This window comes from Ammospiza nelsoni, chromosome 1 (genome assembly GCF_027579445.1).
Source record: "Ammospiza nelsoni isolate bAmmNel1 chromosome 1, bAmmNel1.pri, whole genome shotgun sequence".
Lineage (NCBI taxonomy): Eukaryota > Metazoa > Chordata > Aves > Passeriformes > Passerellidae > Ammospiza > Ammospiza nelsoni.
In genome coordinates, this window is record NC_080633.1 from 82,817,934 (window position 1) to 82,845,875 (window position 27,942).

Genomic DNA, 27,942 nt, shown 5'->3' on the forward strand with positions numbered 1-27,942 from the left:
GTGGTTCTGATTATGTGTAAGTCAAAACAAAACAACAATTCCTCCCAGGAAATAAATAATGATTTGCCTAAAACATTTACTCACACTTTGTGTTTGTCTTTAAAGGTCTAAGCATGACTTGGAATCGAGGAGACAACATGGATGTTTAGAAGTCAGAAAAAGCAGAGGGAAGAGAGCAGGGCTCTGAAGAGAAGCCTGAATGACTTAGTTTTACTTTTCCACCTATTTGTACTCCAAATGTCTCTTGTTAGAAAGACAACCACACACTTCAGTAATTTGCTTTCAGCCACTTTATTTTGCAGTGGGTGGCCATACATAAGGGCAACTACTTTCAAAACACCATATTTTCTATGTCTTCAATTTCAGAAGATTAATTTAGTAATTTGAGAAAGTATTTACCAAGCAATATTATTTAATTAACCAAATTCAACACAACTGGTGAGTTTGCAAATAAATTAAACCACAAATGTTTCAGAGACAGGAATGAAAATTTCAAAAGAATTATACAGGAAGATCTAATAAGCATTAAAATGGTGTGTTGCAAATTTTTAGACATGATGTAATTATGTGATGGAAAAGCTAATTATTTAAGAGAGCTTTGGAGATGAAATTTTTCAGTAACCTGTCTGTGGAATACCCTAGACATTCATTCCTTTTGGCATTTATTGTGCAAGAAGAAAATATACAAGCAGTCTCAGGAAGTATCTAGGAAGTGTTCAAGTAAATATTGGCAAGCCAGTAATGTATTTCATGATTCACAGATCATTGTGCAACATATTTATTCTGTACCATCTTTACGTATATATTATAGGAAAAGATACATGATGTAATGTGAACATACAGTTATGCTTGTACAAGTGCAGAAGTTTTTAGTTTATACAGGAACCCAATCTTAAGATGAAAAATCAAGGCACTGAGACAGTCCATTATGAAACATCTCTAAAAAACCATACACTTCAAAGGCCAGCCTGGTTTGTTGTCATTTAAAAGTTTTCATGTTCTGTTGGAAAGGTCAATAGAGAAAGTTAACCTTTGTGCGACTACTGACAGAACTTTTGGCAGAAATTTTTAGTCAAAAACAGATGTGTAAAAGGAAGTATTTTGTATTACAAACATATAGGGAAAGCTCAACATTTAGCTCCAAACATCCTGCAAATATCGTTTTGCTTCTCGAAGCATGGCCAGCGTCTTCATTGCTTCCAATTTGTCAGCTTCCATTTCCATGCTCAAAATGTCTACTACAGCATCACTTACATCATCAGCCATGTGCTTCTTATCTCTGAAAAATAAAAAATAGAGGAAGAAAAGTGTGATAGTGTCTTTTTCCATTTATCAATAGCTTCAGAGGCAGGACAACAGAGGAAAGAATCATTAAAAAAATCCCCAGCAAAAAAAGAGCTTTTATATTGTACAGCATGATTCTCAGACTTTTCCTGTAGCTGAGCATTGACATTAACTAGGGTTTCTCTCAATCAAACACAACATAGTTTTCAGCATGCTGTAATTCCTAAGAAAAAAAAAAAGCCTTGCAACCCTAGTTGAGCTGGCGGAGAATAATTGGTTTCTTTCTAAGGAAGAACTGAACCTGCTGAATGAGCTTTGATTCCTATATCACTACAGAGTTCAAATATTAAAGAAAAAAACACAAACTAAAAATTGGTACCACACCCCTCATTTATTAATAATGTTATTTTCAATACAAATAGCTGACATTTACATCTGCAGAAGAACACATTAACATTGGGCCCTATATTCAAACAGTTTGTCCATTTATCAACAAACTTTCTAAAAACCTTGGACCTCCAGGTAAGTTAGCATCCACAAACAAAACCTCCCACTGTAAAATTTGTTACTGTGACAGAGCTTTAGCATTCTGGAGCACCTAAACCTGGAACACAGAAGACTGCTATTGTCTCACAGATGAGCGGTTTCTCATCACATCTATTCACATATATAATTTTCTAAAGAGAAACCAACTGTCTTGAAATCTGTACAATTTAATTGAATACTGAACAAGAAAAGGAAAATCAATAATAAGCAACTAAAACAATCAGTGGAACTGTGTGGTTACAAGCTGCATTTCAAGATTATACTGGAAAGCAGTGGACAGTCCAGCTCTCCAGGAAGGCTCTTTCAGCATCATATTGGTCCTTTCTTTCAGACAGCTCTAAGCCTTTCCAAAGCCTCAAACGTCTGCTACTCTCTTTCTGAACAGTCTATTTCCACTCTACTCACCCACATATATAGAAGTAACCTCTCTCCTTCAGCAGAACTCTGGCAACTTCCTTAGCACAAAGCCTAAGGACATCTTGCACATATTTAGGTGGGGCCACTTCTGCAGCTGAAGAGTCTCTTGAGAAACAAACCTTAAGGTGAGTTAAGGTTCCATTTTTAAGAAAACACTGGAGCTCATCTCTGAAAGGTAATAAAAACCCGTTAGCAATGGCTCAGAGATGAGCATTCCCTCATGAATACAAAAGAGATGTTAAATGGTGAACTTGCTTGAACAAATAGTCTCGATCCTGATGCCGACAACCAAAGAACAGCCACGTTTCTCCAAATTCCCAGTCTGTATGTTGTTCTCTGAGCTTTTGCCTAAAGAAAAAAAAATTAATCCTTCTTTATCAAGGGCAGAATCTGAAATATGTATAACCTAATTTTTAATAGTAATATTTTAACAAACCTCTGGACTGGCAGAATCGTAAAACGATTTAGGTAAATCAAAGTCAAACCCTCATTTGATTTGCTTGACTACTCACTTTCAGACTAGCTCAAGATAAATCTTTTTTTTTTTTTGCCACAGTTTGATATTGGAATAGTCAAGACTGACATAGCCAAACATCTCACAAAATAATCCTGACTGATTCACTATCTAGGTAATTCACTGCCTTTTATCCTTCATTAGAAGCTATGCAAAACCACCTGGGGAAACTCAGCAGTTTTAGAAGGCTTTCCATTTAGCTGTAGATACCTGCTAGGTATTATGACTAACAATTTATTAACTATCACATCATCAGAAAAATTATTTCATTTTCTTGAAATAATGCTGGAAGCGTTATTTTAAAGGAGTTTTAGCTACCATTTTCTAGTTACACCAAGAGAGAGACATTTCATTTATACTTTAAAATAAAATGCAAAATACTTTTGAGAGGTAAAGGTACATTTGAGAATCAAACTAAGGACTACACAATGATTTGGCTAAAGCAAAGTATGGAGTTAGAAACACCATGTCAAAATTGCACTTTTCTCTCAAATAAGATGTTTTGAAATTCCTATAGGACCCAAGAAACTCCACTACCTTGCTGAAACTGAGTAACATTGGAATATGTGCTGGTTACCTTCAAAACTTAGAACCATTTCCCACCCAAATACTTCACTCCTACTGTTCTTTTCCTCAGAATGATCAAGGTTTTACATATTCTTGGTGATGTGCTGTCACTTTTTGAACAAACATCTCTTTGCCTTGCAAAATTACATTGCTGTAACTGGAGAGGGAAAATAAAGAGATCCACCTTCTCTCACACACAAACTCCCAAACACCAAGACTACTGCTGAGTTGAAGGTTCTGGTGCTAAGCTCCTTATCTTAAAACACCAAAATGTAAACCACACAGAAATAAGAGAATGTGGAAGAAATCCAGACATTCACCATGCCTTCTAATATGGATGCCATTTCTCAAGGAAGTGGATTGAATAACAAACTTAAGCCAATCAACACATTATAAAAAACTATCATACTCTTACAGGCCTTCCCCCAGCAGCACAAAGAGATAAAGGATTTAATTTTTATTACTATTTCTGCAATTCACCCAACTTCTCCTATATCTTCTATGAATAGTAAACACAGTCAGATGAAAATTTAATTTGAAAAACAAATAAATACATGAAAAATGCTTGTTTAAAATTACTAAGACTGCTTATAATCAGCATATCACCATTACATAAAGGAAAAAAAATTAACTGCATTTAAACTCTCAGGCTGTATCTCTCCTCAACATAAAAAGGCTGCTCTCCAGATAACAACTTGGTACATACCTATGTTGTAGGAAACCAATAAATGGTGCAATTCCTGTTCCTGGACCAACCATAATGAATGGCACAGATGGGTCTGCAGGTAAGTGGAATGCATTGTTTGGACGAGGAAAAATAGAGATCTAAAATAAAATCAGGTAAAATATAATTGAAGGGTATTCTTAAGCCTTAAAAACACCATGACATTTTTAGAACCTTCAGGATATTTACACAGCATATGTACCCACACACTCTTCTAAATCCTGAGCTTCAGAGTTCATCTTTAATGCCACACAGACATTTAGCATAAAATCTCAGAGAAGTCTCTGGAGGAAAAAAAAGCCAAACAACAAAACCACACCATATTTACAAACCTATTAATCCATCTGGAGGAAAACTGGGATAAACCACACAGAAATGCGTTGTTGAATATGAAAACTGACTGCACCACAAATTTGGGGAATACTGTTACAGAAGGCACAGAAAGTTTGCTATTGGCATTCAAAGAGAAGTAAAGCTAGTTTATTGCTATCAAAGGCAACTCAACCTTTTTTCACATTGTGGGAGGTCAGGATTTGTTTATAGTGAATTGAAGCCTGCTGGTAAAGAGCCTGCTTTCTTAATTTTCATAAAAGTTTGACATGATTTCTGAAAGTGCATATGGGTGAGGGGAGGCACATAACAGCTCTACGATCTTGGAAAATGTTTTATATAATCCTAGTGATAAACAGTAATTCTAATTTTCATATCTGTGTCAGAAAGGAAGTCATATTTTTATATGAGCTCCAATACCTATCCTCTGAGACACAGCCAAAAAAACCTATAGAAAACAAGAGATTACTGTTTTTAATTCCAAGAGATTATTCAAGACTCAGCAGCAGCCATAGCAGAGCTTCATACATTAAAGTAATAAGTAAATATCTAATTTGTTTTGCACATTAATTATGAAAGGATTTGAATTTACTTTCAAGTTTAACGAAGGAGAAAGGCAGTAGACCAAGTTATTTAAACTTTGTTGTGTAAATCTGAAAGGTTTAGCTCTGCTAATTTTTTTATACTTTAATTCACTATAGATATAACAATGTTAAAGAGCATTATTTTCCTAGTTTCATGATGATAAAAAAATAGAATAATTCTTGCTGGTGGGGAATGATACTTTATATACATACACTTCACACCACACTTGAGTTAGGAGGATATTTACCCTATTAATGATTCCAAACTGGTCATTCTTTCAAAACAGACTGCAAATGGTAAACACATTTGTACTCTAAAGTGTATTCAATTAATCTAACATATTTTTGCATAAGATCACACTCATCTGTTTTGTGTTCTTATCCCATATATTTCTGCAATCTATGTACACTGCTGCCCATTTATCTATGCTGAATTCTAGCTTGTGCAGGAGACGAAATAGTTTCTAAACTTTATCCAGACTCATTTTGTAATAATCTTTTTTTTCTTTTTATCCACCTCTTTTTCTTGTTTGATCTTTAATTAATTTAAAATCAATTAAATTTTAAATAAAGAGCACACATGAACACTGGAATAAGATATATGATGCACATATTAATCTTTGCATTAGCTCTAAAAAGGGAAGATAACTTGTATGCTGCTTTCTCCCATTTTGTCTGACTGACACCTTGAATTATTGGCACAGTTTTCTTTCAACCAAATTCTATTCTTGTTTCCATTTTTCATAATCAAATATAGATTAGGCTGCCAGTAGTTCTTTTAGAGAAAAGACATGTATATCACACATATCAATTATATAGTAGAATTCCTATTTTTTAATAATTAGCTTAGACCTAGTGACTTTGAGATGGATTAATTACACAGAATCTCTGCCACAAAATGAAATGAGGGGGAAAAAAAATAAAGAAGTACCTTCTCCCAATAATATCAACTGTGCCAAACAATCACTGATACAGGCCAGAAAAAACCACAGAGGACTGTCCCCTGTGTCATAGTCAATTAACTTGGCCTTTGCAAACTCTGGAAGACCTGACAAGAAATGTGAGTTTTACAGTTTCTCCCCTATTACCTGCCACTGCTTCCTGGAAATGACCAAGTGCCTCACTCTTGTGATGCAAACAGTCATGACCATTTAATTACACAGTGGTAGTTTAGTCAACGAAAACGTCCTTCGAGATACACTTAGAGCTACAGAGGGGTGGAAAACAACTCTGGCCTTTCAGCAATGGGAAATTGCACAACTTAGGTATGCATAGATAAGTAAAATTTAACTTTAGTGTTTAAGAATCAAGTTCTGGACATGTTATACAGAAGTACACTAGAACCGCAACATTAAGGTTTATGCTGCCAAACCACATGCACTACATCACAACAGTGAACAAAGAAACCTGCAGTTTTTTTCAGACATGCATAGATTTAACAGTTAATGACTTTAGAGCTAATATTCATACCTTTTCAATTGAAGAGCTTTCTCCTTTTGTACCCTGAGAGTTTTTACTGGGGTGCAGTAGAGGTGCAACTAACTCAGCAAGCCACCCTGTACAAACTCCTTTCCGTGAGACTGGTCTAGAGGGACCGACAGGGAACTCCACAACATTAAATACAAAGCACAGCCTTCCTGGCTGATATAAGTCTGAACTGCAAAGACAAAAATATTAAAAACCTACCTAAAACCTGAGAAACACCTGTACAATCTTGCAGCAGGTCCATTTGCAGCCCAAACTATTTCAATCGAATCAAGATGCTCAATGTTCAGCTAACTGCATAATATTTATATTTAGTTAGAAATTGTTTTAAGGCTGAACTCAAAGCCCAGTGTCTACAGAAGGGAATCCAAATTCCTACCAGATTTACCTGTGTGTGAGCTTGTTCCTGAGAGCTTTACCAAAGTCTTGCCACACACTTAAAACAATAGTCTTTGAAATAGTCAATGTTTTTCCAACAGGGTCACAACTACATTTTCTCCTTTACTCCTCTCCTTCCTCAGATTCTAACATACACAAACATATCTGAGAAAAACCCCATACCTAAATAACTAAGAAGATACAATTTGAATTGTATTGAATTGCATTAAATTCATTACCTTGAGGCAGAGTAGGATCTGGCTTGTAATTTAGGAAGATGTTCTGAAGAATAGAAAAAAAAAAGTATCACTTATTTGATTCACCCCAATGAAGATATTGTATAATGAGTGTTTACACTACAACAGATTACAAGGTATTTTAATTTAACTGCAATTTTACTCTAGTAACATTCAGCGTTTGTGGTTTAGAAACAAGCAATTAAGACCTGAACTCTATTTTGAATGGGTTCTAGACTTTGTGGAACATCAATTAGAGATCCTATACAATGAAACCATAACACTTAATTTATGGGCTTCTTGGTCAAACAAAAGTGACTGTAAGGTGTACAGAAGAGCTGCCAATTACTCCACCTCAAATGAGGTGAAGCTTGAAATTTAATTTTCCCCACCTTTCCTCTATGAGCTCAAAAGCTCTCACAATAGAAACTGCTTTACTGAATGTTTCCTATATATAATATAATGTCCTAGAAGAAGCAGATGTGCCAGCTCAGTTTCAAAACAGTGATTACCTATGCAAAGTTTAGAAATCTCAGCTGAAAAAAAAAGATGCAGGAGTTCACAGGGCATTTTTTGAACAAGCAACCCCCTACATATATCACACATACATTTGTGTCTACGTATGTACAAAAGCAGAAATACTCTTTTTGTCAGTATATGCACACCCTGACATATTTTAAAGGTGCTCTACATAGATAGTTGCTAGGCGGAGTTAAGAAAAGGTAGTGCAGTGAAATTACTTAAACAAGCCACTAAACCCTTTCAGTAATTTTGGGTAAAGGTGGACAAAACGACTGCAAGAACACAGAAAGCAATTTCTTTGACTCCTATTATGATACATACTAAGAAACTCTGGATTTTATTTTGAAAAATAACTGCCAGCAATTTCAGATGTATTTGACATGGTTACAGGTGTAGTCCCATCCTTTCAGTATTTTATATCAGAAACCCTGAGAGTGTGTTAGACATAGCATAAACACAGATATACTAGGAAGAGCATTCTGTTTTAACAGGTAAAAGTGCAAGAAAAGACCATGTAAGCAGAGAAACTAGGAATTGTAAAAATAAGTATTTTATAATTGTAAGCAATTGATGAACTAATTCATAAAGACCCTAATCCTGCAAGCACCTTATGCTTACTTTTTATGTACAGGAGTAATGCAGAGTCAAAGCATTGGTATGAACCTGAGTGTTTGCAGAAAGAAAGCCAAAGACTATGAACCATAAAACAGAGCTTTGCTCCTCAACAAGAGTTTCAGCTTGATCACTATAGAAACTATATTCCTAAAGCAGTTAACTGAACAGCTACTCCCCTTTCTTGGAAAATTGAACATTTAGCCTGATGCATTTTCAGAAACCAAATCTAATTAAATCTAAATCAGTCTTTTACCAATTAACAGGCTAAGTGAAGGCTTGCAGCTTGGAAAAGCATGAAGTAAATCCAGGAGGCAAACATTAGAATCTCTAATAAAGTGAGTATAATCAGAGGCTCCTTGTCTGCTGCAAAGCTCTTGAAGCCTTCGTTTTTCTCCCGCATCACTGGTACATTCCACAAGAGCTCGCAAAAATGCCTGTAGGGAAGAAAGGAAAGAGTGAAGGGTAAAAAACTTGTCCATTTGGGAAAATGATCACAAAACTAGGAAAAACTTGGGTTGCCTGGGGACATGAATTAGATTAATAGATAATACACTTCATCAATTTTTTTTTATTGCTCTTCTAATGTCTACAACAAGTTGGCACATCAGGAAGTCCTACTTAGCCTGACCAAGGAAGAGACAAAAAAACAGGCACAAGCCATTTCCCCCAAAATTTCAGATTTTTGAAAGGTGTTCTTATTGCCCCTATTTACACTTTAGTTAGGCAGCTCCATAACACAATTCAAGACAAAACACCATTTGCTAGGGTACAGAGGCCAGGTATTGAGTAACAAAAATCTTAGAAGAGGTATGACTATAAATAAAGCATGGGATTAAATGAGTCATGTTAACGTTGTTGTGGTGTTTTATTCTATACCTTATGCCTACACTGGTAAACTTTACTTAAAGGGAAGCTAAATTGAGCATTGTAAGATAAAGTGAAGATCAGATATAAGTAGTTACAAGGGTTTTTTTGTCAAAAAAGAAAGATGCAAATAGACACAGTGCATAAAAGAAAAGTGATAGAAAACACCAAATGCAATCAGATGACACATTCTACACAAAGGAATACTTGAAAAATAATGTGTGCTCAACCACAGAGCTTCCAGACAATAGTTTTGAGTATGGAGTCACATAAAGCACATTTCAGGCTGAAGATTTAATACGGCAGACAGGTTATAAAAACTGGCTTCAGTGATATTCCCCAGCCAGTACTCTCTGACTACTCTTATTGCTGAGACAAATTTTCAAAAATATTAAATGTGGTTTTAAAAAGGTTGGAACAACAGGAATATTCCCTTCTGCGGCAAAATCCACTAAATTGAGTAAAAAGGTCCTCCCAAAAACTGATTTCCCTCAGAGACCTGACCACACAGTCATTTAGCTTCATCTTTCACATAAAGTTATCTTTAAAATATGTTTTGACAATACCAGAAATACAGACGCATTTTCAGTTAGAAGCTTTGATTTTTTTTTACATGCACAAAATGAAAGGAAAATAATACATACATGTGAGAACAAATACTAAAAAGCAAAAATCTTCTTTTGAATTCTGCTATGTTACTGAAATGTTAAAGAAAAGCTTTAAAATTTCACAGATTTCACACAACATTGTGAGTTGGAAGGGGCCCACAAGGATCATCAACTCCAGCTCTTAAGTGAATGGCCCACACAGGGTTACCAGCACCATGCTCTAACTGAGGACACTGTGGTATATTTGCATACAGAAATGTGTATTTTAGCAACAGAACTTGACAGATGTGGCTCCCTCTGATTAAAAAAAGTGTTTACTTTAAAATGACTACGGGGCTAGGTTCAGTCAGCCTTCCCAGTTATCTAGCACTGAGTCATCTAATACTTTTCTACTTTCTTCCAGACTAGTCATGAATCAAGATACTGCAGAACAGGAATGTCTGCCAGATAAACTACCAGAAGTGACTTTTCTCAGAGTAAAGTACAAACAGTAGCATACAAACTGACAATCCTTATTCACCAAGAGATACCATAACTACACACAAAGCAAGGACAGATCTGTAAGAGACCATATAGCATAGAATGACTGATTTGTCTTTAGAAGAAAAAACACATAAGCACCTTTTTGGGAATTGCTCTTATTTCCAGACACCAAGTTAGAATGAATTTGAGAGTACTTCTTTCAGGGATGTGTTGTGGACGAACTGCTCCTGGTTCAGGGGAAGAACAAAAAACAAAAAGTAAAATGTGCATCTATTAATATACAGAAGTGGCATCACACATCTCATACTTAATGGACAACTTGTGCAGCCCTCAAAAGTGCAGGGAATCTTACAGTGAGAACTGATTTACCTATAAACCAGAACAACAAAGAGCCCTCCACCACCCTGTGAATATAAAGACTCAGCAACTCAGCAGCACCATTAAGACCCCAAATGCAATACAAGACAGGAGTAATTCACACAGGTCCAGCCAGCACTACACAGTGAATCTGATGCCACTCCTTCTGAAATATGACATCATAAGATTCAGCAGAACACATCCACAGGCCTTCAAGTCCATTAAAAGGCACCTTTGCAACAGCATTAAGGCTTGTCCTTGAGGAGTGCAGCCCTCTTAGGATGTAAAACAGATTGACATGCTGTGTTGTGCAAGGAGATTTTACTTTCAAGTAAGGGATTGGAAGGTTATGTGATTAAAGCCTTATCTCCACAAACATGAAGGAGCACAGAGTAAGAATGAGATGGATGGATGCCAATGCCAGGCTGCAGCTCCCAGTCAAGAGCTCAGCTATAGTAAAACCAGCAGCAGCATTCTTATGCATCCTCTTTTTTAACACATCACTGTGAGTTCCAACATGCCTCCATAAAAGACAGTTGTGCTCCCACACATACAGTAAAAATATTGGAAAGTATGCACACCAACTCCTACCAACACAGAAAGGAGTGCTGTTCCATGACCAGTGCATTACACCATACCTTTCTTTTTAGTGCCCTGCTTAACTTTTACACAAACAAAGTTGTCTCCTTTTTCAGAAAGCCCCAAAATGTGAAGAAGCTTTTCCACTTCACTGACACTGTTGGGACACATTACACAGAAGGCATCTCCAGGCTGGTACTCAAAAGCTGTATCCTGTTTTAAAACATGAAACATTTCTATTAAATCTTACTACAAACCAAGGCATTTCCATTCCTGACAACAACCTTCCTACTACTGTGCTCACATTAAGTCAAATATTTTTACTCTGTACTAACACTTTGCTGTTTTGAGCACATCAGAAATGAAGTAGTCATGTTTTCTTTTCAGGCTTAACCTTACTAATTAGAAAAAGTCTTTCATTATCTGGTTTAAATATTTGGACACTCATTAATGAGAACTGCTGAGCAGCCCAAACAGAAAGAAAATAAATACGTATTAAGAGGTTGTGTTATATAATCAGCTCAGATCATTAATTACTGATGTTCTACATTTTCTGGTTGGAGAATAGCAGAGAAATTAAGTCCTCATAATTAATGTAACTTTTTGTAGATACACATCATCACTAAAAGAAAATTTGCTGGTTCAACTATTTGATGAATTAGTGACAGAAATGACCAGAATTCCTTTAATTTTTTGGAGGAAAAGAAGAAAAAAAAACCAAACAAGAGCACAGTGAAAATTCAAATCTTAAGACCTAGATTCTAGTTTAGCTAGATTAGCTGAGATTCTTGTGTGCAACTGCTGAAACTATTGTGTGTAACTCAAGCTCCTGCCTGTTAAAGAACATGCAGAATTAATTATACTTGCATCATTATGTTTCCCTCATGCATCACGTGAGTGACCTGCATACACAGACTAGCAAGAATTTTAGGTGAAAAAGGCAAGAAAATGCTTATATTTTCAGTGAGGGCTGATGACAGAATGCATATATACATACCAATACATGCAAAAAACCATGTCGCTCAAAGAATCAGTTGCTCGAAACTTTATAGAATCTATTTATAATTGAGATTTAAAGATGTCTCATGTATATTGAGACAGATGAGGCTAAGAGAGTCCAACAAAAGGTGCTGCCAAAAATCATAATATCCCAAAAATAATATTCTATCAATTTGGGAAACCACTCCAAAGTAACATTTTTTCCTTTTCAAGCTTTCCTATAAAGTAATATCAAGCACTCTCTGCCTGCCTTTCATCTTCAAACCAGTATACAAAATATGATCTTCACTGAATAAACTAAACCAGTTTTTTAATATGATCTTCACTGAATAAACTAAACCAGTTTTCTAACAGACAGTAACCAAGGTTGACAGTTTGAGTATCATGTTAACAAGGCAGAGCAAATGAGTATCAAAGGCAGAAACAGTGCTCAAGAGCTAATTCCTACTGCTTGATACTGTTAATGAAATTACTACTTGTGTAGATTACCCACCATAATAAACAGCCACAATTTACTATATAGTTTGTGAATATCCTTCAAATTGTATACTTAAAAACTGAACAATTACTCGTTTTTAATACTCTCTGACTGGTTTTCTCCACTGCAAATTCCCTTCATAAAGATATTTCACTCAATATGATATCCATGGAACAACAAAGTAATTAACTTGACACTTTGCTCCTGTTTTGACTTCCATGGAGTCCTGTTTTTCAGCAAATAAATTAACCTTTACATTTACAAAATGGATCAGCATAAGCTGACATCCTATTGAATACAGAAGTATTTTTTCTTCTTGAACAGTCAAATAAATAATTTTCCCCCCTCAGTTACTATACATAACACACATGTTTTTCCCCCTTTATTTTAACCCACTAAAGAAAAAGCCATCACCAACTTACTGCAATATCAAGCTCTAAGAGCAATGCAGTCTTTACTGCATCTTCCCTAGTGAGCTGAACTGCTTTTGTAACTGGCACTTCAAAGGTTCTTCCCTCTGAGATAAGTGAAGACAGATGCGGATTCTGAAAAAGACAACACAAAAACTTACACTAAAAATGCAAATCAGCTTTATGACATCTTATTATGACATACAGGAATTGGTGTGGTACAGGTTGTTTTTGAAGCAATCTTAGAAAACGACTCAAAACAATAAGGAAAAACATGACTCTTTTATACACATATAGTGTTTTGCTCTTTTTAAAAAATCACATCTAAACAATAACTGGCATATATTACAAAAAGTCTGTAGGCTTGAACAGTCTAATGGGCCTACATTATTATCAAATGCAGCGAGCTGTTTCATTTTTTAAGAACTGCCTTGAAAATAGCCAATTAGAGAATTGCATTTATGCAAACCCCAGAAAACTCCTGCCTAATTAAATGATTATTAGGTGTATAGAATGAACATAAGAAGTCAGAAGTTACATCATTGCAGGTTTACAGCTTAAGGGTTTGGGGTCCATTTGGGGTCTACTATTACAGGCAACTTATAAAAGGATTTTTAAATTAGAGCTAATGAGCAAAACCCACTCTACAAGACAGCATCATGTTATAACACAACATTTCTAGACAGGTTAGAATGTGCCCCAAGTACGACAAATGGGCACAAGAGTAATTCCAGATCACATATGTCAAAGGCTGATCAGAATACAGCCCTCACTTTTCCATCACTATAGTAAGCAAGTTTCATTTGACATCAATGCAGAAAAAAATAAAAAGAGGCAGGAGGGATACCAAATGCCTTTAACAATACTCTGTCAAATGTAAAAGAATCATCCTACCAATAGGATGTTATTCTGAAGATCTCCTATTTAAAAAAGGAGACAAGAGCATCACTTGAGACCAACAGTTGGAAGTTTCTTTGTTTTCTTAGGATTTTGACATGGTGATTAATAGCTTGGGCCATATCAAGTCATTGTGCATCAACTGGACTGCTGTAACTGTCTACATTTGTATTCTCTCCAAGTCAAATTCAAGGCATAATGAAATCAAGATTTAAGCTAAATTGTATTATCTTACACTTCCCAGAAATGCTTTAGACCAACTCACTATTCTGCCCTGGTACTAGTATGTAGCAACTTGCTAATTCAACCCTGAGACTCAAAAGCCCAAGAAAAGATAATTTTAAGTAACTGGAGAGATCATGTATCAGGCCTTCTTTAAATGGCAGCGAGTCTCTGCTTGGAAATATCCAAACCTCACCTTGATGAATTTCAAAACACACCAACTTCAGCTCTGCTTGGCAAAAAATATCCATAGCTGCTGTTGCAATGTGAGATACCAAAAAAGCACATGAATTGCGTGATACCTGCAAAACCAAACATGACCCTACATAGAACCTACTTGTTGACAAGATCTATCCAACTATGTCAAAAATAGTTCCAAAGGAAAAAAATTCATAAACATGCACTTGATTTTTTCCAGCGCTCAAGATGATCACACCCTGTTCTATATATGAAATCTGGACTATTATCTTTAATCTGTCACTGATTTCCAGATTAGCAGATTCAGCTTTTTCCATTTGCTGTTCCAATGCATAATTAACTTTTTTTTCTATATAGAGAAAGGGCATCAGTATTAGAAAAATAAACTATTAACTATTAACTATAAACTATTTCAGAGATCATTAACTATAAACTATTTCAGAGATCAGTCTGCATATATGCTGACTTTAAGAAAATGGGCTCTTTTAAGGACTGTAGCAGCACATTCAACCCAACTATTACTCTTTAATAGAAGAGCACCTCTAAATCATAAACCTGAAGAATTTTGATTATTAAATTCAACAACCTGAGCAAAACCAACAGTACGAGGTTTAAAAGAGAAGCAAAATTATCCAGTGTTTAAATCCATACACTCTTCCATAATTATATTAGCCAGACTAAGTGATTCTCTCAGCATTTCCATTAACAGTCTCAACAGAGAATGTCAGCATCTGAAGATACTAAAGGACTTTCATGGTCATGAAAGTTGATCCAGGTCTAGATCTTGAGACCAGTTTCTTGGCTTGGGCCAAGATTCCCACAAACCTGCCTGAGGATTTGCACCCTTGGCTGATCCAGGCTGTCACCTCCTGCTTTGCACTGCTTAGATAGTGGATAGCAACGCTGGATTTGTTACCACACTCAGCTCCTGGCTCCCTGTCATTTAAAGAGCAGCCAGGCTTCACTGCTTCCTTGCATGGATAGCTGAAACATCTGCACTCTGCAGGCAACCAGAAAAGCTGAGTCACTCCTGCCAACAGGAGGTGATTTCCAGCTCATGATAATTCTTCTCTTAGTACAGCAGTTCTTTGTTCAATGTGGCTTCACTAGGAAAAGCATACCAGCTTTTGATCTACAGTTCATCTTCCATTTCCCTCAGTACAATAAGGATCTTATTTTCACAATGACAAGTTTCTTCATTACTAAGTATGCAGCAAGATTTTGAGCAATTTTACAGCCTCTTAGTGCGTTCTGAAAGGACAAAAAATTTGAACAGAAACTTTACTGTGCTCCTCACTACAGCAAGATGTTTTCACTGTTATAAGCCACAGAGGATTTTAATTCTTGCCTTCCTGAAAATGCAATACCAACTGGCCTATTAGCTGAATTATATCTTGACATAACCCATATGGTGGCATCTACATTCAGTATAAATGGACTTTTTACTTAAAATTCAAAAGCCTCCTGCACTGGGGACACATCTCCATTATGTAAGCATTCACTTGCTCTTTTGAGCCTCATGCAGGAGTATACACTCATACCCCCTACAAGAGCTACAGGCTTCCATCACTCAAAGGGAAGTCCTTACCTCACCCTGGGTGTCCTGAAACTCCACCTCTATATATTCTGGTGGCAGGGCAGGAATATTAAGAGCAGACTGAGAGACAGGAGGGACAGAATGAACAAGTGAAGGTTCGGCATCTCCAGCTGGAGCCACATGATTGATGTCATCCAGTTTCTGTGACAGAGTATCAGAACCCCTTGCTTCCTCATCTTCTAGCTTCAAGTTCTGTACTTCAGAGCTTAACTTTAGCTCATGCACAGCATGTGGAGCTGTAGAGAGAGAGCTGGAAACAGCATTGACAGCATTGTTCATGCCTTCTTTCTCTTTCTGCAATTGTAATGCTTCCTTGAGAGCAAGCCAAAGTCCATCAATCCAAGGATCAACCACTAATTCCAAACTGGGAATGGAGGAGAAAAAAAAGAAAAAATGTATGGATGAATTATTGTGACTTCCTGGACTGATAATTTACAGATAATGAAAAACCACAAAAGCAAAAAACACTATTCACTTTCCATTTCTAATATATATCTGCAGCTGTTATCAAGATTACTCCTTTGTAAAAAAATATTTAGTTGTTACCACTATGTAAATTTACAGAGTCTAAAATGTGTAACAGCCTTGCTCTTCCAACAGTTTCTCATTTTTATTTTCATATGCTGAACTTTATGACAGAAAGTTGAAGGAATGGCAGCAGAATATGCAACTTTTCATTGTGCAACAGCAACATCAATAGCTTACACTAATGGCCCATTTTTATTATTTCAGAACACAAGAGATAAGTTCTATGGTTATGACAATGTTTGTGTTCAACTGCCTTGCACAGAACCAATAAAAGCAGCAGTTCAAAATAACTAAGCCAAGACTACAGCCTACTGGCCAGAAAAAATAGCAAAACAGGGAGGTGTTTTCTTACATAATTCCTCTACAGCAAAGAGAGAAATCTTCTTATATAATTACTCTAAAGTGATCCTCTGCCCATACCCAAAAGAGAAATATGAAAAAAATGAAAAAAAAAAAGAAAAAAGAAACTACATTTTCAAACCCTTCTACTTACTCTGACTTATTTATTTTCTAGAACTGCTACATACTAATTTTCCAGGCATTACACTTTAAAAATGAAATTTTACTTAATGGCAATTGAGACTGAAAAGGCATAGTGTGCTCAGGCAGAACTCATTTCTAGGAGGTGCTGAGTATCCAGCTTTAATGGACCTCAAACAGTTCAGAACATTTAGCCAAATGCCTATACAAATATTTCATAATGAAGAAATAAAATCCAAACCCATCCAGCTCTTACCCTACACAGTCATCTGCTAATCCTGTGTCATAGAAGTGTTGGGCACCAAGTTCTTGAAGCCGTCGGTCTACTGTCCTTCCCCCATTACAGAAGAACATGTACTCTGAGTCTCCCAGACCTGGCAAATTCAAGGAAAGAGGAATCACGTCAACCAGGCAGCCTCACAGGCTACACAAAGTCAGGACAGACTTTTCTTGCAGGCTAACAGAAGAATCAGGTATGTTGGAGCAAGCCCACAAGAGGCACCAAGATGATTAGAGGGATGGAGCACCACTCCTCAGAGGAAAGGTGACATAATTGGGTTTGTTCAGCCTTGAAAAGAGAAGGCTTTGGAGTGACCTAACTGTGGCCTTCCAGTACCTGAAGGGAGCCTACAAGAAAGATATGGGGGATTTTTACAAGGACATGTGGTGACAGGGCAAGAAGGAATGGCTTCAAACCAAGAGTAGGTTTAGATTGGATGCTAGAAAGAAATTCTTTATTGTGAAGGTGGTGAGGCACTGGCACAGGTTGCCCAAAGATGTTGTGGATGCCTCATCCCTGGAAGCATTCAAGATCACATTGGATGGGACTTTGAGCAACCCAGTCTAATGGAAGGTGTCCCTGTCCACAGCAGGGGATTGGAACTGGATGATCTTAAAGGCCCTGTCCAACAAAGGCCTTCTATGATTCCATGATAATTTTAATTATACTATCTAGATATACTTAAACACCTGCATATGTAAGTGTATTATTCAGAGGCTACATTGAAATATAGATACATGTATATGAATTTCAAACAAAATTGTTTTTGTCCCAAAACAGTGCTGCAAAACTGTCTCCCTCCTTACCAAATGTAAGACAGAGAAATACCCTGAAAACACTTTGCTTTCAGTATTTCACATGTCAGAAGAATACTGCTTTAGTTTGAGGCTTTTAAAATATACAAAATTCCTCTAACAGGAAAAATATAAGGAACTGAAAGCTGATAAACTACGTGTGAATTATCAAAATAATTGATCTTTCAGGATGAAGTTGTTAATAATGTCAACAACATGTGAGAGTATTAAAAGAAATTTAAAAGTATTAGAAACTTGAGGGGAAAGAAAGGATCAAACATAGCAGTGATTTTAAACAAGAAGAAAGCTGAAACATCTGCATGAGGGACAAAAGTCCAGCAACTTCCTCTGCAGGAATCAAAGATTTCTTTGCAGATCTTGTTTCACTTGCACTGGGCTTTCTGCTTCTTAATTGTTATGAAGCTGTTTTAGATGAAGATGGTCCTTGTTACCAGTTGAACAGGTACTCAGGAGGTTATGTCCATGGAAGATCCAAGATTTTAAGAGGTCAACCAAATCACTGAGCCACCCCACAAAAATGATCAATCATCCTTTTAGAGATATTTGCCCAGCAATCCTAAAGACCACTGGGTTTAGGTCCATCTTCACAAAATCTTTAAGTAATCTACACCACTGTTTCACTCTTCTATCATAATTTTCCACAGCCTGACCTTTTCTTGTGTGCAATTTCAAACCATGAGATTTAGATTACTTCCACTTGTGCTGGTTTTGGCTGAAACAGTGCTAGTTTTCCTCATCACAGCTAGTATGGGGCTGTACTTTGGACTTGTGGTGGAAAAAGCGTCGATACCTCAGAATGACCAAAGGGACATCCCAGACCACATGGCATCATGCTCAGCTCATAGAGCTGGACAAAGAAGAGGCAATGGGAGGACATATGCAGTGATGGCATTTATTTTCCCAAACCACTGCTACTGAATAGAGCTCTGCTTTGCTGGAGCTCTGCTTTGCTGGAGATGGCTGCCTGCCCATGGGGAAGGGTGAATGAATTCCTTGTTTTGCTTTAATTGTGTTCATGGCTTTTGCCTTCCCTATTAAATTGTAATTATCTCAATCCACAAGTGTAATCACTTTTACGCTTCCTATTCACTCCTCCTTCCCACTAGGGAGGACTTGGGGGAAGGAGAGAGCAGCTGGGTGGCTCTTGGTTTCTGGCTGTGGTTAAACCATGATGCCAACTAATAATGGAGCATTCCCCTCTCCTTTCAACACACGTTTCTTTTTTATTTTTTCCTTTTAAGAGGACTTTTGCTTTCTCTAAAGTACAGTACTTAGACCAAACATTTAATTGGACCAATTTAGATGGACACCATGAAAGTATTTTAAGACTGATAACTTGCTAAACTTGAATCACATGGTAACTTAGACACCACAATAATTTCTGCCATAATAAAATTCAGGATTAATATAATACTTATCTTTACATATACACATATGCATGCAGTCAGCTGTGAAAAACCTGCCCATTTCACAAACTGTTATGTGTAACTAGGCAATAGCATAATAACTTCTCAAAATGCTATATGATTAGGATGCATATAGTTCAGACTTACACATTATATATCTGGTAGAAATTTCCTTCTAATGGGTCCCTTCCTTATTAGAAACTTAGAAGTTTTCTTACTCCCATCTATCAAATTACTTGTCAGGTAAAAATAACCTACGTTTAAATAGACATTTCTGGAGTTTGTTTATAAATGAAATTTGAAAACTGAACAAACTAAGCTTACAATCAGCTCAAGATACATCATGCATTTTGCCAAATCTGTATTTTGCTTATCCATTTTTAAGCCGAAGGTACATTCATTCTCTTGACGAGTACAACATTCAAAACTAAAGTATTATTGCAAATTTAAAGAGATGGAAGATTTAAGGTTTTTACTTTTAAGAACATTTTATACTGCCTCTTCCTCTGTAGAGAAAAATGCTCAATGACTCACACAACCAAGTAATCTAATCTAGTTTACAAATCTCTGTAGAAACTTGACATGAAATTTAAACTTCAAACAGCTATAGATAGCTTATATCATATAATTTTTATGCAGAGAGAAAATTAAGCTGTAAAAAATTACATTGGTAGCTTACATTCAGATAATTTTTGTGATGTTTTTCCTTTATTGCTCATAGAGGACATTACATAAAACTGCTGTTTATAAAAACAAATGTTTTATAATGCTTATATGTTTTATAGGCACTTAAAAAAGCCCAAACCACCTCTTCAGAAACAAATGAAATATAAAAATTATTCACTGACAGACAAGTTCTGCAATAATAAAGAAAATACTAAGTCACCTAGCAATCCATACTGGAGATGTGCAAAATGGTCAGGAGGCAAGGTCTTGTCTTGAATTTTCTTCACAAACTTGCGGGCAGTGTCCGGTGGCTCTCCTGTCCCAGTAGTGGAAATAACAATAACTACAGGGTCCTTTTCTGTTTCCAGGTTATACTACAAGCAATAGAACAAGTTAAGTTACAAGGTGCCATTTGATACATAATTGTGGGCCTTAGATACTCTATCTCCCACCTTTCTTCTTCCCAAGTGTACATGGAAGTATAAGTCTTTCGAGTATAATTACAAGCAATTTTGGAGATGCAACTTATGATCATATTTGGAGCTTTCAAGACCAAATTTGATAAAGCCCTGAAGAACCTGCTCTGACCTCAAATGACCTTGCTGCAAGATGACATCATAAAGCTTTTTCCAACCTGACATATCCTATGATCCCATATACAGATGTCTAAGGGCAGCATTTTGAGCAGGCTAGTAGATACATGAAGAATACTTCACAGCTGCACTCAGCTTAAATACACAGTTCTTACAATATTTTATTTGTCAAGTGGAAAAAGTATTTTTGTATATATAATCACAGCCAAACAGCCATAATCCTCATGATTTCACACAGATAAGTGGGGTGTGGCCATACAAACCGAAGGGATCATTTCTAAGTTCCATTAAGTATCATTTGGTCCTGTTTGATAACTTCCATGCTACAGAATCACAGTATCACAGAATTAACTAAGTTGGAAAAGACGTTTGAGATCATTACACCCCAAAATACCACCAGTGCTTTTGGGAGAATTAAGGTAACTCTGAAGAGTGATAATCAGACACCATGCTCCACAGTCTAATTAATTTTGGCCCATTCACCCTTCCTCCAATTCATTTGTCACTCCTTTGCTAATACTGGTCTCCTGCATTTCCCAGAGTTTCATGGGGCTACTCCCATTATACCGGCTTCAAAGAACTGCCTGTAGTAGGGACTACAGTGTGTCAGCTCCATAAATTCACATCTCATGCAAACATTTATTACTTCTCATTAAAAAGCCCTCAGAATCTTTGACTATCCTATCTTTAGCAGGCTGCAGCACTGTCCCAATGTGCTGTCACTCAGGTCACCCATACAAATGGCTCTTGCAGCACCCCTATGGCCCATGGGTAGTGACATCTGTGACACACAGCTCCAATCCAGTGCTTGGGAGTGACCTCTGGAGACCCCTTATTCCCACCCCATGTCTCAAGTGTGACTAACAGACAGTGCTGTACTCGGTCAGCTATAACTGGCTGAATTTTGAAAACTCCTCAGGGTAGAGATTTCCCTTTTCTGGGCAGCTTCTTCCATGCAGAACTTCTCCACCAGTGTCAAATCTGAGTTTATCAGGCAGCATCCAATGGATTTGGTCTCCTGTTGTCCAGTTTGGCTCACACAGGCTATTATTAGAGCATTCCTTAGCCTCCTTTTTGCCATAATAACCTAAGCTGCTTCTACTGCTCCCTGTGGGTTATAGTTTAAATCATCTCCCAGCCCTCTAAGTTTAATAAAAATAACAGGACTATGAGAAAATAGAAGGATTGCAAGAGGTGCTGTGTTTCACTCAGAGCAGTTTCAAGACTGAAATTCAAAACTTCAGATTTTGAGGAGTTATGTTCTAAACACCTCCCTCAATAAATCACTCAAACTTTATCTCCTTGTCAAGCCATATAAAAAATTACCTGACACCTACAATCCAAAAAGGCCAGGAATACACAGAAATAGACTAAAGCAGTTTTCCTTTTGGCAGTGTTTCCAAATCTTTCCTGAAGAAGCTAAAAGCAGTTGCATGGTAAACTTAAATTACTATGTGTCTTGCCTTTGACAGTGGCCTACAGCAGAAGTCTAGAGAAGCACAAGTAAACAGAGTAAACATGTGATGATATTCCCAGGGCACTTTGCCAGACTTCAATGAGTTGTGGCCCAGGAACTTTCCAAACACAGCTTTTGTCTTTTACAACGTTCAGGCAAACCCCAAGTACTCACAAAATCTTGACACTTTCAAAACTGAACTCTAAGTTGTACAAAAAAAAGGCCTTAAGGGTCCTGTTGCAATAAGGACTCATATTTTCAAAGCTTCCACAGCTAATTTGATAACACAGACCCAGAGCTTCTGCAGTGCATTGCCACAGGTGACTACCACATTCACAAAGAAAAGCAAATTCTTGAAGTAAAGAAAGTAAGGGTCTACTGGTATCACATGAGAATATACACACAGAAAGTATAAAATGAGCTCCATTAGAAAACCAAAAAAAGCTCAGAAAGTATGAAGTGGTGTATTAGAACAGAAGAATGATTAACTCACTATGTTATTGCTTACTCCACTGCAGATTTTCATCTGCAAACTTGGATATTTTTTGAAAATGAAACATTTGGTGATACAGGTTCTGCAATAATTTGTGTCTGTTGCTTTGTTCTTCTAAACTTCTTCTAAGCTTTCTGACGTTTGTATTTTTGTAATGGAGTTTCTCACGCACTTTTCATGTAAATAATGATTGTTATGCTTCCTTTCTGGAGGAGGAGAGAATAGATGGACTGTTGGTTTGACCAGTGTGGTTGGAGAGGTAGCAACTTCATCCTCCAATCCATGGGCACTTTTAAAATTCTATAAATATCGAGGTCCAGAAACAAACAGACCTTTTTTGCCTTGGACATCTCAGTGTGTGAGTGTTGTTCATTCCGTGTGGTACTGCAACATGTGTCAATTACTGTGAGGTTTGCTACATTACCAGACCAGCAAGAACCTAACACATCTACAAAGTTTTTTACTCTACCTTCCACTTTCTCCTGCATCCTTTGTATTTCAGCTTTGTCTCACTCTTTCCCTTTCCTTCAAACATTCTCCTCAGCTGAGGACAGCAATGCCACATAAGAGCAGTGAGCAGCCTGCTCAAGCTGTGCATGGTTGCTGAAAGAAGAGGATGGGCTCAAAGCAGCCAGGTTTGTCTCATCCAGAATAATACATATCATGACAAATGTACTTATTCAGATAATTCATCCAAGGCTGACTACACACACTGTGACCCAAGATGATTTCCATTTAGCCTCCCATTTTTTACTGCTCCTCATTTCCACTTCATTTCAGTCTTCATAAAATGTAATTGCCATAATCAACTAAAGATTTATGACCTTATCTCACCGCTGGGACTGTAGGTGAGAGACACTACTTGGAAACAGCCAGTGTTCCTGAGACCTGAGCAGTATTTGACCACTCACTTTTGAATGGCAAGTATTACTATTACTGGCTCTGTAACCACCTACTCCCTCCATAGACCTTCACAAGGTCTGAAAATACCCAAAAGCTACATAAAGGCAGACCTTCTAACTGACAAGTAGGGAAAAAACTAGAAGCTTATCTGTGACAAGACTTACAAAGCTGCAGAAGTCAGTTTTTTCCTCAATGCCCAATTCTCAGATTCTCAATTCATAATTAATTTGCAGCTCTGAATTGTCTTGCCAAATTTGGCAAAATACATTTATTTAAGTGGCAGGCCAATAATAGGGCTAGAAATGTTCTGACTATCGCCTTCATGAAACTAATCTCCAAACCTGTCAAATGCAGAAGAAATGAAATACAAGAATATAAAGAGAATCTTCACATTCCATGCTGGCTGTATAAGTCTCTCTTTCTAACACTCAGCTCTGTACTTAGTACACATTCACTCAAAATGTCTCACATTTTCAAGTGCATGAAAAAAACTCTTTTAAATGTTATTTTCTCCTCATCTCATATGAAATACCAGGCTATCAAGTTTTTATTGTTTGTTTTTTTATATGTTTTTGTTTGAGGGCATACAGTTGAGAGTACTTTGTAAAGGAAATTACAGTCCATAATGCTTTCAGTTACAGAACTAAGTTTTCTTACTCTTGGATAACAGCAAGTAATAAAAAGCCACTTCCTTGTCCCAGCCAAGCATTTTATTTTGTTCTAGAACATAACTTGAAGTGAGTCCTGTGGGAATTGATATGAGTGCATATGCTAAGCAACATAAGAAGACCCACAAAAGCTCCGGGACATGGTGGAGTCCACAGTTAACACAACACAAAACATCAATGCAACAAAAGACAAAAAAAACCTAACCAAACAAACAAAAAACCCCACAAAAACAAACAAAAAAACTCCCAGAAAAAACAAGAAGAAAAAGCATACTTTCTAGTTACAGCAGACCTGACCTGTAAATACAGAATTTATTCACTACTGCATACATAGAAAGTTTTCAAGAAGTCACTCAATCATTGTTAGAAGAGAGATAAAAACTTATTAATTTACAGTTCCAATAAGAAAAATCATAAGATTTATCTTTGGCAGAAGACTATTAAGCAACTGTGAGCATTGGTTGAAATTACTGATTCACAAAGAACAAGAATTTGACACTAGATGGTGTTTTTCAGGTGGGTGCATCTGCTAGCCTTTGTGACATCTGGAGCTACCACTCTAGCATGTGAAGAAGAATTCAGCGCTTCAATACATATTTTTCAAAACAGCATGGAGTATCTCACCTTATCCATTTCACTTATGCAGTGCATATCAGCTTCAAGTCCATGGGCACCTGCTTGCTGCCATATTTCCTCAGCTATGGCTTTTGCCTGCCCCTTCTGTGTTGCATAGAGGAGCAAAAATCTCCTTTTTGACTCACAGCACATCTTATTTTTTTTAGAAATACTGCAGGGGAAAAAATAATTAAAATGTGAATGTTATGTAAGCAGAAAAGTAAGATTTTACTTTGCTTATGAGATTAAAAAGAAATAAAGATAGCAGCATCAGTGTTTAACTTGGAAATGAGGGATCTGCTCTGAAGTGAAGCTATTTCTCACAAGCAAGCTTTGTAGATCAGGTTGCAAAGGATATGTGGTGTTGGCGATATGTGTTGTACTGCCTTGATGCTCCAGTAATGTAACAATATCTCTGATATCAAGAATTTGTAATATATGTAACCCATATAACACAAAAACTTCTAAAATTAAATACATACTATTTTTATTATATTATTATATATTTTCCATTTCAATTTAGTGACTGCTTTGTTCACTTTTCCGAGCTGTCTTTGAAAACAAAACAAAACACAGACCTGGTAAAGTCAAACTAAAAGTCTGATGAAAAAAATTTAAATTCTCTGTTTCTTCTTTTCTGAAATCATTATTTTTTGCTGCAATGACTTTACACTTTATTGTCCACTATGTATCTTGGAGCACACGGACTTCAATCTTGTATTTCAAAAGAGGGCTCCTTACACAAGTGCAACCTTACCCTGAGGTTAGCTCAGCTGCTCAGAACACAATGCTAATAACACCAAGGTGTTGCTTTTGATCCCCATATTGGCCATTCACTTTGGAGGAGTTGGACTTGATGATACTTCTGGGTCCCTTCCAATACAGACTACTCTGTGATTCTGTGAACTAAAGAATTGACTCTTTGGGGTTTTATTCTCCTAAAAGTAAGAAACAGTCTTAGAGAAATCTCTCATGGTGTCACCAAGTCCCTTGCAAGCAGCAGGATGAATGAGATGCATATCCTTATCCATTCACCTGTCCCATGAAAATCTGAATGCAAGAAGTTTTCCATTATTTTGACACAGAAAACACCACCGATTTAACTTCAGGCAGCAGTAAATAAGAGATAGAAGCACAATGTCCTTAGAGTGGATATTGCAAATTACTTTGTCATTGCTAAGGAGGTGCAGTAGAACTGAAGTACCTAAAATTAGTACTGAGAAATTTTCAGTTCCCAATCTGAGGTACCTCTCCCATGCCAGTTTGCTGCACTTCACCTATTGGCTCCACACAGTTTCAACTACAGAAAGCATTCAGCATCCTAGACAGACACACTGAGTTATGGAAACCTGTGGCTGTATAACTCAAGGTACCTCTTTTTTCTCTTTCTCTCAAGGGAAAACAAACATAGTTCAATTGTATAAGAATACTGTACTCCATAAATATGGCAGGATATTTCTCCCCACAGTACTCCAGAAGGTTTTTCCTACAGGAATTTTTTTAAAAAGCATAATTATACATCAAAAGTAGCAAAACTAAGTGATAGGTTCTTAGGAATGCTTGTATCATATGTGCATTTCATGAAAAATGTAATTACTAGAAAATGTTGAGGTTTTCATTGTATTTTCTTCTACCGTGTAGAAGAAAATTCCATTTTAGTTTTCATTTTAAATTAATTACATATATTACCTAAAATTATAAGTAATTACCTGAACAGCTACCTTTTAATAAATTCATTTATATAACTGGTTTATGTGCATGTGCGCATAGAAGGTGTATACAACAAAACAATGCTCAAAATGATTTTTCACCTTCCTTTTCCAAAGGAAAAAATGTGCTAATTATGGTGATTCCTATAAAATAGCATAAATACAGTTTAAATACCCTCAGATCCCTGTAGTAATATAGATTCATCCTGGCCATGTGCTGTGTTGTCACCTAACTCTCTTGTCAGCAGGTGGCATCACCTGACCACAAATAAAAAAACCCAAAAAAGACAAAGCAGCACTTCATCACTATGCTCTTCCTCCTACCTCAGAAAGGAAGAAAGATAATCAGATCCCACAAAGATCACACCATAGCACAGAAACCGTCTATACAAAAAAACTGAGAAATCTGCCAACATTATAGCCCAGACATTACCAACCAGTCTGTTAGGACAAGAGTCAGCTTGGGAAGCTGTTAATGTTTGAGAAGCACAAAAGTTTGCAACAGCAGAAGGAATGGAGAGGGCAACAGAAGTAATAGCAACCAAGATGTGGTCTGACATGGTCAGATGTGGCCCTAACAGTGCTATGACCTCTGCCTAGGTCAGGTAGAGCAGCCTGGATTGCTGTAAGACATTGTGAGCTTTCTATTCCAGCTAGTATAGCAACAATAAAGGCTGCAAAAAGTAGCCACACACATTTTCGGTGCATAGATGTGAACTTAGAGGTTTTTTCCACTGGTGAATGGACCAGTAGATTGCATGGAGACACAAAATATGGAGCAACTGCACCTCTCACAGACAGCATGTGGAAACAAGAGAACCAGAACTACGCAGCCAGAAGAGCTGATGATGCTGGAGATGCACACGCAGACCTCCTGAGACAGGGTACTGTATGTGTATGCAACAGTGTGAATGAATCCTTGTGGCAATGGGAGAGAACACAATTACACAATTCCTTGGAATTAGAATCAGAAAGCTGTTTAAATATTTGTGGCATTTAATAACATTTTCCAGGTGCCTAGTATTGTATGTTTTGCATCGTTACTCTTGATCTTAAATACATAATTCAATTAACTGACTAGTTTATTTAATTCCCTGTAAGTTAATTATGTCAACAACAGACCAATAAATTCCTTTGATCATGATTTGATCTAAACTGCACAAGTTGAAGAGTTTCACCCTGCAAACACATCTTCTCTCTGTCATCAGCCATAAGATCTTTGTGCACAGACTGCCAAGTGATGTTGCTCAAAGAGAGAAAAATCAGTCATGCCTACCTGCAGATGAACAACCATAAACCAGGAACACACTTGCTCTCAGACGAGCATGCCGCCCACACTGCTCTTGCTTTGCTGCTTATACACTCTTCAAAGATGTTATGCCACTTCCACTTACGTGATACAAATTCAACTGGAATAAATAGGGGGAAAAAAGGCA

General features: G+C 36.9%; 1 protein-coding gene across 3 annotated transcripts in view; it reads right to left on the minus strand.

The window, feature by feature from the left end:
• Window positions 1-275: 275 nt before the first annotated feature.
• Window positions 276-27,942, minus strand: part of MTRR (5-methyltetrahydrofolate-homocysteine methyltransferase reductase) — a 28,601-nt gene continuing 934 nt past the window's right edge. Inside the window, exons 2-16 of one of the 3 annotated variants that reach the window (XM_059485006.1) lie at window positions 27,783-27,915; window positions 24,807-24,969; window positions 20,290-20,443; window positions 17,159-17,276; window positions 15,886-16,258; window positions 12,993-13,115; window positions 11,153-11,306; window positions 10,296-10,384; window positions 8,456-8,636; window positions 7,069-7,111; window positions 6,437-6,623; window positions 4,035-4,153; window positions 2,503-2,595; window positions 2,236-2,415; window positions 276-1,279 (exon numbers count right to left, since the gene is read on the minus strand). In XM_059485006.1, coding sequence (XP_059340989.1) covers window positions 1,135-1,279; window positions 2,236-2,415; window positions 2,503-2,595; window positions 4,035-4,153; window positions 6,437-6,623; window positions 7,069-7,111; window positions 8,456-8,636; window positions 10,296-10,384; window positions 11,153-11,306; window positions 12,993-13,115; window positions 15,886-16,258; window positions 17,159-17,276; window positions 20,290-20,443; window positions 24,807-24,950 — 2,103 coding nt within the window. In that variant the 5' untranslated portion in view covers window positions 24,951-24,969; window positions 27,783-27,915 and the 3' untranslated portion in view covers window positions 276-1,134. Of the gene's footprint in view, window positions 1,280-2,235; window positions 2,416-2,502; window positions 2,596-4,034; window positions 4,154-6,436; window positions 6,624-7,068; window positions 7,112-8,455; window positions 8,637-10,295; window positions 10,385-11,152; window positions 11,307-12,992; window positions 13,116-15,885; window positions 16,259-17,158; window positions 17,277-20,289; window positions 20,444-24,806; window positions 24,970-27,782; window positions 27,916-27,942 lie in introns of those variants that run through there. The other 2 variants (XM_059485015.1, XM_059485022.1) reach the window with 2 other exon arrangements.